The sequence below is a fragment of the Ictalurus furcatus genome, chromosome 29 (assembly GCF_023375685.1).
Source record: "Ictalurus furcatus strain D&B chromosome 29, Billie_1.0, whole genome shotgun sequence".
Taxonomy (NCBI): Eukaryota; Metazoa; Chordata; class Actinopteri; order Siluriformes; family Ictaluridae; genus Ictalurus; species Ictalurus furcatus.
The window spans coordinates 10,472,117-10,490,522 of record NC_071283.1 but is presented as its reverse complement, the minus strand read 5'-3'; the positions used below and the strand labels follow the sequence as shown (position 1 = coordinate 10,490,522).

The window sequence follows — 18,406 nt, the reverse complement described above, 5'->3', positions numbered from 1 at the left end:
ATTTTACACAGTGTCCCAACTTTTATGGACTTGGGGTTGTAATTACCCATTTGTCTGCTAAATGATTTCACTGTATCTCAGATACTTCTTCTGTTTAATCTCGCACATACTCGTGCAAGCTGTACTTCCCACTCTAATCCCGCTATCTCAAGTCAAGCGGATAATGATAGCTTTCCTCTTCTGAGTTGCAGCTTCTCTCAAGGTTTCCTCCAAATGTTCTTACGGACTGTTGCTCATCACTGTTTCTTATCACGGATTTCTGTAAAGTGGCTTTCTGACACTGTCTTTAGTTAAAAGCACAAAAGAAATGAATTGAAATTGAGCACCGCTTGTGTGTGAATGTGACTTTCCCATGTAGAGCCAAGAAAAAAGTCTCGAGTTGATTCTAGTGGTGCGTTTTGAAACCTGATTGAAATGTTCACATTCCTGAATGAATGAGGAGCTAAAGTTGAGCTGAGGTTTTACAGAAGTCAGAACCGTGAGTCATAACGCCGTTTCACTATTGCTTATTACTGTAGTGAAGAAGTAACCCCTGAGCACGGCCTTACATTCAGCACAAGTACGTGACTCACTCCAAACTCACCAAACACATTTATTTTTTTGTATCATATGTATTTTATGACTCGTAATGAAGAACGTTGACAGTGGCAGTGTAGTTGTAATTTCCATCCATCTTCCGTACCACTTATCCTACACAGGGCCGCCTGGAGCCTATCCCAGGAAACTCAGGGCACAAAGTGGGGGACGCCCTAAACGGGCAGGGCACAATTGCACACTACGGACTACGTGGAAATGCCAATCAACAATGCATGTCTTTGGACTGTTGGAGGAAATTATCTGGAGGAAACCCCTAAAGCACAGAGAGTATAATGCAAAGCCCGCACACACAGGATGAAATCGGGATTCGAACCCCCAACCCTGTGGGTGCGAGGCAAACGTGCTGACCACCGAGCCACTGTGCTCCCGTAGTTGTAATAGGATTATAAATAAGTGTCATAAATCATTGGTTGCATTTTGAATATTTTGTCTGAAATTGGACAACTTTAAATCGGAAAATGGCCAGGCAATGTTTTTCCGATGTTGAAAAGGTGAACCTGTAGCCTCAGAATCCTGGTATGGGCTGACAGGACTGAAACCTGATGTGGTCTTCTCTTATTGTAGTCCATCTGCCACAAGCTTCATACTTTTGTGTGTTCTGAGATGCTTTTCTGCTCACCACGGTTATAATGAATGGCTGCAGCTCTGGCTGCTTAAACCACTCTGGCTATTCTTCTCTGACATCTTTTATCAACGAGGCATTTTAACCTACAGAACTGCTGCAAACTGGATGAAATTGAGTTTTTTCCCCCACACAGTTCAGTGTAAACTCTAGAGACTGCTGTACATGAAAATCCCAGGTCCGTTTCCAGTCTAGCACCAACAACCGTGCCACGGTCGAAGTCGCTGATTTTTCCCTGATTCAGAGGTTTGATGTGAACATTAACTCAAACTCTTGACCTGTGTCTGTATCTGCTTGATTTTATACATTGCACTGCTGCCACATGAATGGCTGACTGGATAATTGCATATTTTGCAGGTTTAGAGGCTGGTGAGTGTGTATACAGACGCATTGGGTTACTACTGTGTCCACCTCTGATATATCAGATATTAGACATGGAACAAAGTGCAAATTGTCATTGAAAATCATAAAGCGCAATTGTAACATCAAATGGATAGATTTGTGCGATATGGATATGACTAAACCCTCACAGTTGTGTAGAAGCGTTGTATGAAACAGCTGAAAAAGGAATTAAGAATAAAAAGCCCCTCCATCAGACTCCAACTGTAGACACGCATAAAATATGGGTCTCGTGATGGTTCTATTAAAAGTAGTGCGCTGCGGCTTAGCAAAACATTCCTGGATCCATGGTTAATGACACCATTTCCTTACCAGATCGATCAGAGAGGTTAGACCTAAGTTAGCATAATATGTTTAAAGCATATTTTGTTCCTGGTGAGACTGTTGAACTGTAAGAAGTGCAGTACGAATTCGGAAGCTTTTTTGATACTGTAGTTTTGCACTAACTATACGTATGCTATAAGCTGAACAGGATTGAGGGGAGCCTAGCTTGTGTACAGTACCTGTTCCTTAAGATGCTGTACTGATTTCTGGAGGGCGAGGATCTGGTGGAACAGAGGGCTTTGCAGGACGGATTTGAGCAGGTTCAGTTTCTCGTCAGAGGGCACGTCGCCTCCTTTCTCCTTCAGACGAGCCTGCAGTCGTTCCACTGCCTGAAGGCAGCGCTGCGTGTCTATAATGCATCACACACACACAAATGCACATTTCAGTCATGTTTCCCATGAAACAAACACACAAAGCTGATACTCATCGCTCATAACTGATACTCATAATGTCACACAGCTTCCAAAATTAATTGTTGATAAAAAAAAATAAAACATCAGGATTGTGGTTTGTCTTTATTTGCACTGACTGATTGAATGTGACAAGTATTTGAAGCCTCCTGAATACTAGCGTTTGCTCAAAGCTTTGCATTTGCAAAGCTTTCACTCTGCTGGTTTGTGTGTGTGTGTCATGTTCTGTAACAGCAGGAGGCTTCGTGCCGGGACTGAGTAATAGAATCTGAGCGCAGGATGCCTCCTGGGTAACACTACCTATCCCCAATAGATCCAACCAGGTGAGCTGAAAATGAAGTGAATGATTGAAAGAGAGAGAGGCAGGGACAGAGAGAGAGAGAGAGAGAGAGAGAGAGAGAGAGAGAGAGAGAGAGAGAGAGCAGGGCCAATGATACAATTCATAGATTTGGCTTAGCTTAGCCTTACCACTGTCGAATATGACTCAGCTTATCTCTCTCCATCTCTCTCTCACTCACTCTCTCTCACACACACACACACGTCTCTGAGCTTGAGACAGGAAAATGAAAAACAAAAGATCTCTGAGAGTTGAATGTGTGTGTGTGTGTGTGTGTGTGTGTGTGTGTGTGTGTCTGTGTTTCCCTGCCAAACCCCAGCTAGGCCCCTGAATCTTGACTCTGATATCCAGGTGCACGAGTCAGTGCAGCAACGCAGGAGAGTCTGGATCAGTGGAGGCCATTTTTGTGCTCATAGAGCTTGACTAATCCCAAACACAGTACTGTGTGTGTGTGTGTGTGTGTGTGTGTGTGTGTGTGTGTGTGGGAGTGTCGGAGCTGTTTAACAGCCCTCTCAGTGCCTCTTCACAAAGCACTGACAGAAAATCCAATAACAACTCACAACTCTTGCTACAGTCGCGGTAAACATGAGTAGGTTTGGAACAAGGCTGAAATCCTCCTCTATGCTGCTCACACAACTCACAAAAAAAAAAAAATGGGTACACATTGTTTACTTTGAGTATACCTTTCAAAGCTGGCGTAAAATTGGGCATACACTACCAGTCAAAAGTTTAGAAACACTCATTCTTTATTTTTTACCCCTACATTTTAGAATAATAATAAAGTCATCAAAACTCTGGAGTAACACAAATGGAACTATGAGAATTATGTTATTAAAATAAATAAATAAATAAATCGAAAATAATTTAGTATTTTACCATCTTCAAAGTAGACCCCCTTTTGGCCTAGAATTTTCAGAAATGTATTCTTATCATTTTCTCCCCCGATTTCTTGAGGAATTCCCGAGATGCTTTATAAACAGGATTAAAGGAGTTCCCACCTACGCTGGACACTTATTGGCTGTTTTTCAGAAATATTTCGCTCCGAGTCATCCTTTTAAAAAAACGTTCCTTGTAAATAAAATGTTCGTTTTCTAATGAAAGAAATGAATACGTCGGCACGATTCTATTTTTGTCTACGACACCGATTTCAAACATTTAATCATACACCTTCAGATCAAAAGGTTTTTAAGATCATAAGAAACATTTCAATCGAGTGTCCACAAACTTTTGACCGGTAGTGTGTGTAACTGGGAGATTTTATTTTTTTGGATTCCAGTGTCGAGGCATTTTATCTGGCTTGGATGCGTGTAAGTTTATGTTAGCGGACTTTCAAGAGGTTCCTCACGTAAGTACTCGTGATGCATCAGTATGACACTAATAGGCGATCAGTTTCAACAAGGAAATACTTGGCTGTTCTGATATCATAATTTGTAGCTACAGTTACATCAGCTACACAGTGTGATTGTGCAGTGGCTAGCATTGCCTTCTCACACCTAACTCCAGGGTCCACGGTTTGATCCTGAGCTCTGGTCAGTGTCTGTATGGGTTTTTGTATATTCTCTTCATGTTTGCGCTGGTTTTCTCTGGGAACTCCAGTTTCCTCCCACTGTCTAAAAACATGCTGGACTGGCTACAGAAAAAGTGTGAATGTGTGTGCGTGTGTGCGCGCGCATGATGCCCTGTGATGGACATTCTCCAGATCCACCATGACCCTGACTAACATCAAGCGCTTATTGTATCACATGGGGGAAGGGAGGATAGTTTATTTCCTTTGCTCCACTGTAGCTAAATGAATGAAATAATGAAAAAACAACAGAATTGATTAAGTTCAAGCTTTACACAGAAGATGAATCTACTCAGCTGTCGGTTTTCAGTGCTTTAACACTGATCTAGACAAAAACAAGGATCGAATATAGTATCTAAAAGAACTCCTTCCTGTAGTCTCAGGGAAGGAAACAGAACTTATAAAGTGTTATAACTTCCAACTTATAAACCATAACAAATGCGTTGTTCCCCGAGAAGCAAGTTAATCATCGCAAAATCTTCTCGGCTGAATTGACGTCACTCCTGCTTGTGGATGACTTAGAAATGAACCTGGAAATAATTATGAACACGCTAGGGAGTAAGTGTCCTTACTCTCAAAGGATAGAGATCACTATATAAATGTGTCTTAGTTCTCTTTGTGTAATTATTAAACATAGATTTAGATTCTCATCAACAAACTAGGCTAGAGTGTGTATTGTAAGTGCAATAGCAATACATACCAATTGTTTCAATCATCTTTTTTCCCGCCTTCTTGATTTTCTCACTTAAAAAGACACCTGTAAATAAAGAAGAAAAAAAAAGAAAAAGTTGTTTTAATAAAGGAAAGCCATTACTTCACGAGTTAATCATATATTGTTTTAGCATCCCAGTATGTAATAGTCATCACACAATGTCTGCCACTACTGGAACAACTTTAGTGGCAGTGATTTAGTACAGACAACGCTGACTGCTATTTAAAAGTAAACAGACATTGCTGTACACTATATATCTCACAAAAATACAAGTTTCATACTTCACAGTTTCAAAAAAAAAACCCACTATGAGCAAAGTGGCCAATTTTACAGTGATTGTTTTCCCCCCTGTGCTCACAGCTCTATTTTTTTTTCCAGGGGAATGTTGACATTTGATGGCATAAAAGCAAACCATAATATTAAACCATGCAGGGAACTGCTGCTGCCCTCCAAATGTGCACCCTTGTTGAGGAATCTCACTTATCCTGGGGCCTGATAATGTCTGTTATCATATCAGCTCCTAGGAGAAGCACCGGGGCTGCAAAAGTCAGAGCTGATAATCCACACTCTACTAAGGAGCCTTTTATTGTAGGGTCGTTGAATTTTTGTATTGGACTAAAGCTTGTATATATGTACTACCGTCCTCCTTTGGCCGGCTCGAACCTGCAACGACTAGATTTGTTGTGTACAGTACAGCATGGATTTCTAATTGTTGACCTTATTCTGAATAAGACAATATTGTGAGTAAGATGTTTACATGAGTCGCTTTTAGAATATTCCTTTCATGGTCCTGTGTTACATGTTATAGAACATAGAGCGATTAACGGCACACGTCATTACATCCCCACGCCACACTGTCCGACGTCCCTCCAGAATTTCACGTATCGACATACAGTTCATCTTCGTTATGGTACCATATACAGTTTTGGGTGTTTTAATTTTTTAATTTCACGAAAGCTTCAAGTGCAGTTAATTATTCGTCATGCTATACATGCAAATAGACAACTGCTTGAAGCCGTGGGCTACGTCCCAAACCGCGTACTTACCGACTATATGGTAGCTGAAATACATGTATTACGCCTACTATATAGCAGGTAAGTACGCGGTTTGGGACGCAGCTGTGCTCTCTTGTTTGCCGTAAAAAGGTTGAGCACTGCCGTGTGTGTATGTGTCCTGTCGTAAAATGCGGTGAAAACTCCCACACGACGTTAATAGTGTGATTAAGGTGTGTACATGTCTGTAACACATGTCAATAATGCGCCAAAAACAGGAATACTCCACACGTCTTAATTCCATTTGTTTTTACTTCGAGTATGACTTTAGCTGGATTACGGTAATAAAATAATTGCTGTTTACATGCTAGTTTCTTAATCAGAGTATCATCTTAATCGGGTTAATACAGCATTATTGTCGTCCATGTAAGCGTACTGAATATCAAATGCGACACTAGCAACCTACTTGAGTTTTAAATTTCCACGCTGAAAATGGCTGCAACCGCAGTTCACATCTTAAAGATAAACAAAACGCATTCAGCTACACACGGTTCAAACTTAACGACAAAAACGTGTCACAAACCAGATCATCAGTGGTCAAACATTTATATTTAAGCATTACAGATCTAGCAACGTCTGGATATCAAACATGTCTTGCTGTAAGATTGACTTTTAATGTTTATGATAATACATGTTACATTCTACAGGCTTCAGTAGTACAAAATCTGGCCATCTATCAAAATAAAAATAATCTTCAGACTCTTAATGATTCATGCAATCCACAATTTCAACATCTTTGCATCATAAGTCTTAGAAATATCTGGTGGGTTGGAGTTTTTAAAACTGTGCCAAATAAGTCATAACAATCAGAAGCTGTCAGAAGTATGACTCTCTCTCTTATATATATATATATATATATATATATATATATATATATATACATACATATTAGGAACTTACTATATTACTAACTTATAGTATACAGTACTAATCAGACTTGCATTGAAGTGTTTGATTACGAAACATTTGGTATATATTATATATATATAACATATAAGTATATGTTATATACTATAACATATTATAGTATAGTAAGTTACTATAATGTTGTAGGTACACTGCATATCTAATATAGTGTTATATACTGTTGTTATTATTATTATTTATATTATTTTGACCTGCAAACGAGACCGTGTATTAGTCTGGTTTATTGCTTCCATGTTAATGCTTACCGTAAATCTATGTTTCTGTTTGTAAATGAATCAAACTTGTTAGCCTGAGAAAGCTAATGGCTTTAACCGCCACTCCAACACTTCAATCCGCTTTCAGCTGTTTGGACCGAGGAAGCAACAGGTCACAGGCTGTTAAAGTGACACATAAAACAACAACAAAAAATGTGTGTGTGTCTGTGTGTGTGGATACGACCCGGGACGATGCGTTAAAACACCGACCAAAGTGATGGCGAAAATGGGAAAGAAGACTGTTTGTATGATCTGATGTGATAAGGAAAGAGATGGTGTTCCGTTAGAGTTAGCGTTAGCCGCGGCTATCTGTATCTCGCTACATTGTTACACACCAAAGCGGACTTCGGAACAAAAGTGACCAAACAAACTCACTCCCCGCGGGTTGAAAAAAAGCTTTTGAAGTCGTCTGAGTTTACTCCAGAAACAAAAGCGCCAGTTACCCGAGAGTTAATCCGTTATAACCAGTTGTATCAGGACGGGACGGGACGCAGCTCTCCGGTTAACGGGACCGTTTCAAAGATGGGCGATGTGAGATGGTCAGTCACAGAGCGAGCTCAGACAGCGCGAGAAGCCCCGCCTCAATTCTCTCTAAAGCACCCCGCGCGCTGGCTGCCATGGTTACTGGCCCGCGTGCCCATTAAAATAGTCAATAAGAAGGACAGGCAAATACATCCAATAATAATAATAATAATAATAATAATAATAATAATAATAATAATAATAATAATATGTACTGAAAGATCTGAAAGTAAAACTTGTTAGCGTTGTTAAATATTATTCGATGTTTTATAGTATAGCATTTTTTTAATCACATAGTTTTTTACGCTTACATATTGAATTTGTAATTTTTTTTATTGTTCGATTGTTGATGGCATTATCTAATTTAAGGTCATACATAGGGATGTCAAGATACCAAAAATCTAGTAGTCATACTGATACCACCAAACCAAACCAAACAGGATACTCCATATCAAAGTCGATACCACGGTGTGGTTTTAACTAAATAAATAAATAAATGAACATTTAAAAATAAAATTAAAAACTCCTGGAGGACATCCTCCCCTGGCTAATACTGGCAAAGAGAGAGAGGGGGGGATATTTTAGTTATCAAACACGTTCTGACAATGACTAATTAAACAGTGCTAAGTGCTAATAACAAGTGCTAAAGTGCGCTCCTAAATGCGCGCGCGCACACACACCTTATACTCTGAATGCAAGCATTAGTTTAAATTCACTGATATGGTGGCAGGCCAAAAAGATTTATTTAAAGCATAAACATTTAAATAATTATTAGTGACATTAGGCTACAATTAGCTGACAGGACACGGACTGAATGGCGATGTATGGTGGCCCATTAGGAGGTAGTTTATAACACTGCAATGCGTTAGCGTCGTTAACAAATAACTGGCTATCGCTAACATTACATGGAGCATAACATTAGCTGGTTTCACGGCTACAATGCCAGCTGCCTCAAACAAACATAATATAGGATCTGTCTTTCAGGTGCTTCGCCGAATTCCAGGTGTTTCCTCGCTTTGTTTGAAATGAACGATAGATGCTAGCTTTGCTATCAACAAGTTGGGGGCGGAGCTAAACTCGTCGCCATCTTTTGTAGTTTTCCCCGTGTGCTTGTAGGCGTTCTTCTTCTTCTTTACTACTTGTGGACCGACTAAAACACTTACGCGTATTTGCTGCCCCCTTCAGTTCCGGAAGAATTGCAACCACGGTACCTTCATTATCAACGGTACCTGTGATACTGCAGAAAAACAAGTACCGTCACGTTTTAAGAATGTTGGTACCGACTTGGTACCGAAGTATCGGTTCTTGTGACATCGCTACTGACATTTAGTCCATTTTGTGTGCTTTTTAAATTCAAAATATTTTGAATCTCAACCCACTGTTTGCTAATGCAACTAATTACAAATGGGGGGGGGTATTTTTTTTGTTTGTTTTCCATTTTTTATTTTTAGTTATTTTTAGCTTTGTGTAGAATGAAATATCAGTGCCTTGGGATGTACACACACACACAAAAATAGTTTTGAAAAATGTATCGCTTAATACCACTGACCTGCACACATCCATATAGATGCAGTGCCTTACATGTACAAGTTTTATTTCATTTTTATTACTAACCCACACACTGTTCAGTATTATGGGCTGTACTGTGTAGATTTATTACATAAAATCCCATGTCCATGTTGTAACAGTGCAAAATGTGTAAGGGAGGTGGGGGTGAATACTTATGCAAGCCTCTGTAATCCACTACACTTTGGAAAGTTCATTTCTTGATTAGCAGATGGAAAAGAAAATCATCATACCCACTGTTAATTAGCTATAGCCTGGTCATTTCTGTATGACAGGGTTCTTGTATGAAATCTAAAGGTCTCTCTGTGAAGGCTGCTAAAATTAACTTAGTGAATCTGTCATGCTCAAATGACCACATGTCGTTATTATTATCAACATATTTGCCAGTTGCAGTTACACCATCCTGAGTGTAGGGGATGCTCCAGCACCCTCACATCACACAGCACCTTGAGAAGGGCGTTGAAGATCTCCTGAAGAATGATATGTAGTTTATAGGATTAGAAGCTCTTCATCTCTGCCCAGATGTGCCTTGCTGATCAAATCTGATTTAGTGTCAGTGCCTGTGACAAAGTTAAGCTCAAAGTTAAATGTATCAGCATTCTGCAAGGACTGTGTGCTCTATGTATGCCTATGAAGTATTGTTTTTTTTAAAAAAAAATGTAAATAATTTTTTTTAAATAAACTGCCTTTACAGCAGAGCCAGGGGAGTTGAACTCCCCTAACCTAACTCACACACACACACACACACACACACACACACACACATCAGCCTTGAAAAACTGGCATTTTGACCTCAAATCACATCTCTGAGATGTCTGTCACAATTATGCAAAAATAACTCATAGCTAACTGATGGTTGTAAATTTACATATGCCTTGCAGAATCTGCAAAATGTTTATTTTATTTTTTAAAGAGTGATCATAAAAAAATTGCATTTTGTTTTTTATTTAGTTCTGCCCTGAATAAGCTATTTCACATAACAGATGTTTACATATAGACCACAAGACACAATAATAACTGAATTCACACAAATGAACCAGTTCAAAAGTTTACACACGCTTGATTATTAACACTGTGTGTCGTTACCTGGATGATCAACGACTGTGTTTATGTTTTGTGATAGTTGTTAATGAGTCCATTGTTTGTCCTGAGCAGTTAAACTGCCCACTGTTCTTCAGAAAAATCCTCCAGGTCCTGCACATGCTTTGGTTTTCCAGAATCTTCTTCATATTTGACCCTTTCCAACAGTGACTATATGATGTTGAGATCCATCTTTTCACACTGAGGACAACTGAGGGACTCGTACACGACTATTACAAAAGGTGCAAACATTCACTGATTATCAAGAAGGCAACATGATGCATTAAGAGCCAGGGAGGTGTAAACTTTTGAACGGGATGATCATTGTAAATTGTTATTATTTTGTTGAAAGATCTTATTTTTCCATAGATATTTACATGTTTCCCAGAGGACAAAACAATAAAAATTTACACCGATCATCGTGTTCAAAAGTTTACACCCCCCTGGCTCTTAATGTACCATGTTGACTTCTTCAGAATTGAACGTTTGCACCTTTTGTAATAGTCGTGTATGAGTCCCTCAGTTGTCCTCAGTGTGAAAAGGTGGAACTCAAGATCAAATAGCTGCTGTTGGAATTTAAGGACATACTTTTGAATGGAAGGAACTCGGGGAACCCAGAGCAAACCCACATGGTCGCATTGAGAACATGAAAAACTCAGTAACCTGAACTTAGTATTGCTATCCGTTCTGCCTTGAAGACGGAGCAGATATTTATCAAACATAGGCTTGTATTTATTCAGTTATAAAATACATAAAACCACAAGTGCCCTGCGATGGATTGGCACCCTGTCGAGGGTGTACCCCGCCTTGTGCCCGATGCTTCCTGGGATAGGCTCCAGGTTCCCCGTGACCCTGAAAAGGATAAGCGGTATAGAAGATGGATGGATGGATGGATAAAACCACAGATAGACCTAAGTGCTAATGACATTCATGGACTATTAGGCATATTTTGTCATTCAGAGATGCCATGCAAATATTTTGCTTTATTTTTGTACTCACAGTTTATTAAATTTGCTAAATGTGTATATAGTTTTAAGACATGCCATGGCTTTAGAAAACAGAAACATTTGTAATGAATTGGAAAAAAAAAAACTGTAAAAGACTCCTAGACCCTGACTCTCTGACTCCATCCTGCTGTGTTCTGTTTCCGCATTAAGTCGAAGCGGCTTCGCGTGAGACAAAGCAGACAGTATTAGAGCCATAATAACCGTTATTACTGTCTCACACGGCGGGAACGATCACTCAGGTGCCACAGATCCATGTCAGGCTGCCAGCAGGAGAGTGACAGAGAGAAACCTCACCCAAGCCGCCTCTAATGATCCACTAGGCTCTTCTGTTCTCCTGAACACAGAGAACAAAATAATGATATTTTAGGCTTCACCTATACATATATATATATATATATATATATATATATATATATATATATATATATGTTTATATGATCAATATTTACAGCATGAGATGTTTTGACAGCCCACGCTTGGCTTTGAAATATATCGATGTGGTATTTGTGCATGTTGTCATCTGTAACATCTGGTGGATTTACCAGAGTCAGGACACTACAAAGGCCTGATCACTATAGTGTGTGAACATTTTTACTGGTTCTCGGTAAATCTTCATCACCTAATTTCAAAGAATTAAACATTTATATTGGGACAGCTGGTATAAATAAGCCCCCACTTCCTCTTAAAGGTAAAAGAACACCAATATAAAGTTTGGTTTTTGGCATCCACATCAGATCACTTGCTCTTAATGTCTTAAATGTCTTAAGCAACACGAGCAGCTCATAACTGTAGATCTTTATAATGACATAGCCCCAAACAGAAGTAACTTGAGAGGTTATCACACTTGACGTATGCTATAGTCTACTACAGTATCTAGTGATTATTAGAGTAACCCAGTAATTGGCAGCTGAAAGTCGACAACATTCAATCTAGCGTTTTGTTTTGAGCAGTTTTAGATGGACAAAATACTTTGTTTGTCCAAACTAGCACAAAAAAATATAGGCATTGGAAAAGGGAGAGAAAGTTTTCTTTTCTTTTCTTTTTTTGCACACTCATTGCATATAGGAAACAGGGTCACCATGGTGCACACGCATTTCTAATGTACAGACATTATCCACTCCATAATCTACTTTTACCTTAATTTTTGCAATATATCTTACAATAAAAACGGTTCTGTACATCATAGACACACTGTCTGCACTTTATTAGATTTTATTCCCATTATTTGCTATAAATCACAATCTTGGAATTTTTAAACAACCACATTAACAGATCTGTATGCTGCTCCTCCACTGAACATGGGGCAGAGTGATTCCTGCCCCAATTAGTGCTTCTTCCACTTCACATTTTTACCTAGAGGAAGCTAAGTGGGTTAGTGCATGTGCCCCACCTTCCCCTATAGATGAACCATTACTGGTCTTAAAGTCCCATGAAATCACAAATGAAGTTTTGTGGCTTTTAGTATGAATAAGGTATCCTTAAGGTGCTCCAAAACAATGACAAAAGTCACATTTAGAAGATATGTGCATGCCAAATTTACATTCTGTTTCTACCACCAATACAGATCAACGGTTTGATGACATCATTCTGCATCAGATTTTCTATCCAACAAATAGAAATGCTCTCTAGAATCTGAAGTGTCCTGTCCCAAATGTGATAAAAATCCAAGGTACTTACTGTCAAGTACGGCTTAGCCTGGGCTGTGAGATAATCTAAACACTATTGGCTATTTAAAAAGGGCGCAGAGTCACCAAATATGTGTCGCCCTGACTTCCTATTTCAGTGAAAATTATGTCAACACATCGAATAATGCTGCACGTTTCAAGAACTTTAAGGAAAATGGTTCTGGATTTTTGTGGGACCAAGCACAACACCACCACCAATGGTCATAAAAAGTACACAGAAGTTTTTTGGTCAGTTTTTTGGCCGGACCTCATTCCTGAAGGGCCACAGCACATTAGTGTTTAGCAATCTACCTTATCTAACACACAGCTCATTACCATCACTTTCATGGGCTGAATTTGGAGTGTTAGAAAAAGGAAAAGACAAATCTCTATAGGGATGTGGCACTCCAGGGCAACCTATGTGGATTAGTTTTATAGATAAACAACGTCAGTGTTTATCTCTCTTTTCCCAAGCTTGAGAAAATTCCAATCCAAATAAACAAACTGTTTTTCTACAGACTCCAGGTTGGACTGATTTTCTGTGATTTTGCATGCAAGGGTTGCCTCTTACATTAGGTTTTTGGTTGATACTGCATGCTGTACCTTTTCATATATGAGCGTGCATCCCGAGATTTTTAAACTCGTCTGTTAGTCGTGAAATGATGAAATAGTCTGACATATGTAGCTGCTATGGATCATTTCACTTCCTCTTCATATGGTGTTTACTAGGTGCCTGCTAGAAGGACTGAAAAAAAAGGTCAAGCTTAAATCCATCCATGGATGGATGGATGGATGGATGGAAGCTTAAAGTAAAAATTTTTTTAAAAAATTCTAGTAAACATGAGGAATAAAACATGGTGGTGCATGCTGTAACAGGAAAATAATCAATGATGATGTGGTCTGATGTCCCTGAAAGAGATTATGTTCCAATAAAAATATGGACCAAAGCGTTATACCACAACAATTTGTGAGAGATTCTTTTTTTATTATTAATTAAAGGATGGCATGTACATTTTTTAATCAAGTTATTGTTACATTTAATGTTATGGAACATCCATGTACCAAGTTACTTCATGTTATCACTTATGTTATAGCCACTATAAACTGTTGTTCCTTCACCAACTTCACTTCTTCTCTCTCTTCAAATGTAACTTACCAAATTACTGAGAATCTGTAGAAATGTTCATCATTCGTCGGAAAATTTAAAACTTAAAACTGCAGCTTTACAATGTATTGACACTGGAGACTCCTTCCAAAAGTGCTTTGAGACACCTGAAGACATTCTCCACATCGTTTCAGACTGTTGCTCATGCTGCATTAAGGCAACATAACACACTCTGAGGAATGTGCTATCTACCCTCTTCTGCACACATGAGCTCACAGCCGTCTACGATTGGCTAATGTCACTGTGATTGACAGGAGAGAGAGAGTAAAACCATCCCTCTGACACAGAAGGCATGGTCAATTTTGCTCTCATGTTTTTGATTCAAACTTGCGATCTCCTGGCAATAAGGTGAACAATTTTCTATCGCACCGCTTGGGCATCACTTACACATGGCTCTGTGGAGAGTACCATACCACATTTGGAGTGACTGTGGCTCAGGTGGTAGAGCGGGTTGTCCACTAATCGTAGGGTTGGCGATTCTATTCTCGGCCCACATCACTCCACATGTCGAAGTGTCCTTTGGCAAGACACTGAACCCCATGTTGCTCCCGATGGCAAGCTAGCACCTTGCATTGGTGTGTGTGTGTGAATGAGAAACAGTGTAAGCACTTTGTGGAACTGCTCAGGTTAAAAAAGCATTATATAAGTGCAGACCATTTACCACATACAACAACATCCTTTTTTAAGTTGTTACTAAAGAAACAATACCATATTAGAATGACAGAATTAATCTAAACCTTGCAGCAGGAACTACTGTCAGGATCAAACATTCAGCAACACTGTGGTATAAGTCAATATAGCACAAGGCTTTTTGACAGTAATTTACAGCTACAGCCAATATATTGCATCAGTTAATAATCATATATGCTACAACATCATTATGGTAGTTTTCCAAAAAATATATTCATGACCCATTGAGGTACTGTACAAGCTCATTTTTTCTCCCCAAGGACAATATAAATGTATCCTCAAAGGTACAAGAGTGATAATTAAGGTCTAATTTTCTGCTCTAATTGAGGTTCATATCTTCTAAGTATTTTAACTACGTAAAAGCACAAACAGTGTGCTTTTGGAGGTACAACCCGAGTAACAAGTGATATTTAACTGAATGGGATATAACATTTACAACAGAATATTCTCTGCCTAGGATGTTTTTTTTGTTTGTTTGTTTGTTTAAAATAAAGTAAACAAAAAAAACTTTCTAGAAAGTAAAACTTTCTTTTCATAGTCATATCCTTTGCTGTGTTTCTTTTAATTAATTTTTAAAGAAACAACAGGACCCACAGTGAATCATTACTTCGACCTTTTGGTGTTTGTTCCCGCATTTGAAAACCAAATGAACCGTATTTTTTCCACAATGTAATTTGTGAAACATCAACCTGTTGCCCTGCAATAAATACTTCAATAGTGACTTCAATAGTGAGAGAATGAAAATATTTTGCTGTTGATTGAAACGGAGCAGTTCATAATAATCCATGTTTCCAATTCATTCTTATTTGTATACATTACGTATATACAGTGCATACAGTATATACACACTGTATTACAAACATGACAACAGCTTGATAAGATTGTGGCTCTTGAACTGTTACTGCGCAAAGTTTTCTTTTGTTATGGGGGAGGGGGGATTTTGGGGGGGTTGGTGGTCGGACAAGCAGACAAGAGTGGAGCGTTTTTTATTTATTTTATTTATTTATTTTTTAAGCTGGTACCGTTAGCCAGTTTAGTGTCTGGTTTATACACTCCTAGAATAAAGGTTCAATCTAAATCCCATAATGTAGGGATGTAACTAAATCTGAATACATTACTTGGAATGAACAGATAATGTGTTGTAAGCAAACACAAATACATACACGAATAGGAGAAGCACTATTCTTTTTTTTCTGGTTTCTGGGTTTTCTGTGTTCTTTTCTGGGTCTTACTTTCATGCAGGTATGCACAGCTGTTCAGATACAGAGCTCATGGGAGAAAGTTAGTCGGTGTTTACACTGCTGCATTTACAGCGTTCATTATATCTTTAGTAATTGCTTGGTCAGGGATGAAATTGTTTAAATTTGGCTACTAGTTTATTTGTATTTTAGGAAACAGAACCAGCTAAATGCATTAGAAAATCTCTTAGGCGGGTACAAGCAAAACTAATAACTCTGGCTCCTGGAATATAAAAATAATCTTGCACGCGTCTCTAGTCGAGACCATTTATGAACTCAGGTGATGTAGCTGAGGTTGAGGAACTGTAAGAGTCTGAATTCACACACCATTCTAACAGTGCTTGCATTTCTATCCCTGGGATCCCCCTCCCCCCAGTGTTTTCTAGTGTATCCAAGGACATAGTGGTAGGGTTCATATATAATTTTCAAAAACATTTCACACTTTGGGTTTAAATCCGAATACAGATACGGACACTCGGAGCACTAAACAGACACATATAGTGACGTTGCATTACTTTAATGTTTCTTCAGTAAAACTCCAAAACTAAGGTCTCAGATTCTCCGAGAGAATCTTGTAAGTAGAGCCACTTGAGAAAATATCTTTGAACTAGTCACAGAACCCTTGTGAACCCCTTTTTCTGAGCGTGTCTTTGGTGTCTGGTACTGGGTACAGTGTATTAGAATGGTGAGTACACTGTTGTTTAAATCCAGAACCCCACTGACTGCACATACATCCACCCTATTGGATTTCTTTCAGCAATGCAAAGCTATATTTATCTTTAAGATAAAAAAACTTTGCGAATCTTTATATCTGCTGATCCCTAAATCTGAGAACTGACTGGAGTCCATTAGTTAAAACAATTATCAGTTACTTAGGACTTAATGGCTACATGCATTATCTGCCACACCAGATTTGCTCAGTGTTGAAGAGATTGCAACTGAAAGATCAGTCATTTTTATGGAATTCATTTTCATCCAATTCCTCAACATCATTACCTTCCGCACGCTGAATAAGATCAGCTCATTGGAGGTGCTGGTGGACTATGAAACCTCTGTTTCCGACAGGAGCTTTCTGAGATATATCCTGTATGTCTGGCAAGCTGCACAAGTCCAGACTTGATCAAGACCATCCAGGCCTATCTTCAAAAAAAAAAAAAAAGAGAGAGGGAAATATCGATCTGCTCTGGGCAAGACATCATATCAGCTGAAAATTGGATGATCTATTGCATCTGAGGAACTGAAACGAACAGGGAAAAAAACAGAATGAGACAATGTTCTACTCCTTCAGCGCCGGATCCAGTTTTTCGTTTGTCTAACAGCATCTGTGGAAGTGGCAGACAGAAAAAAAACCCTTCATTTTAGATCTGAATTCAATGGGTTTTGTTTCGGGTGAGCAATAGAGCGTCTCTTTGAAGCATTCATGTCTTAACTTTCTTGGTGCGCTCAGCACATTTTAAGATGTGCGTAGTGGTGGAATCTCAATTAGCTTTTGCTATTGTGGATTAACTCCACTGTTTACTGAGGTTAATTGCACAGTTTGACGAATATGCAGTGGTAAATTCGGGTCATCCTAGAGCACTGCTCATTTAAAAGATAGCACTGACCAATATTAACATATGCTGAGTCAGTAGAATAGAACAAATTTGAATACAAAACTAGGAAATCCCTGTAACACTTTGTTTGAAGGGGACCTACAAAGGGCCTTCAAAAGACATTCATGAAGGAATCTTTGACAATTTATGAACCATTTATGAACCATTTAACCAAAACTTTGTCAGACCTTGAGATAGCAGACACTCTGACATACCACACTGCTGTGGAATTCCCCATTTTGATTAGTCAAGCAGTGTTGATTAATTTTCTACAACAGCAGCTCAGATGTTGTACACTGGATGTTTATACTAAAAATTATTACTTCGGTCAGACTTTGTGAGCCTGAGAGTCATTCATTCAGCTGACATGGGCTGAAGATGTACTGGAATGGCACTTCATAATAGTCTTGAATGCAGATGGTGCACTATTCTAGATGAAGAGCACACATTTGTGTGTTTCTCTATGACGTAGATACAGTAAGTACACTTCACAAGATGATAGTTGGACACTTCAGAGAAAGCAAAGATGTCAGCAGAGACATTAGAATAAAAATGTGTGGTTTATTACCAGCTTGACCCAACAGTCGACCCATAATGATAACTGACATTTCTTTTCTCTTCTCTCTTTCATCATTCACATAACAACACCAAACATTAAGATCACCTTGCAAGTTTTGACATAAG

General features: G+C 38.8%; 1 protein-coding gene across 9 annotated transcripts in view; it reads right to left on the bottom strand.

Annotated features, from left to right (window-relative positions):
* LOC128604204 (multiple PDZ domain protein) overlaps positions 1-7,747 on the bottom strand; it is a 40,015-nt gene extending 32,268 nt beyond the window's left edge. For 6 of the 9 annotated variants that reach the window (XM_053619115.1, XM_053619119.1, XM_053619122.1 and 3 more), the window contains exons 1-3: positions 7,642-7,747; positions 4,954-5,010; positions 2,122-2,291 (exon numbers count right to left, since the gene is read on the bottom strand). In XM_053619115.1, the coding sequence (XP_053475090.1) occupies positions 2,122-2,291; positions 4,954-4,969 (186 nt within the window). In that variant the 5' untranslated portion in view covers positions 4,970-5,010; positions 7,642-7,747. Of the gene's footprint in view, positions 1-2,121; positions 2,292-4,953; positions 5,011-7,189; positions 7,287-7,573 lie in introns of all 9 variants that reach the window. The other 3 variants (XM_053619116.1, XM_053619118.1, XM_053619117.1) reach the window with 3 other exon arrangements.
* Positions 7,748-18,406: the final 10,659 nt, after the last annotated feature.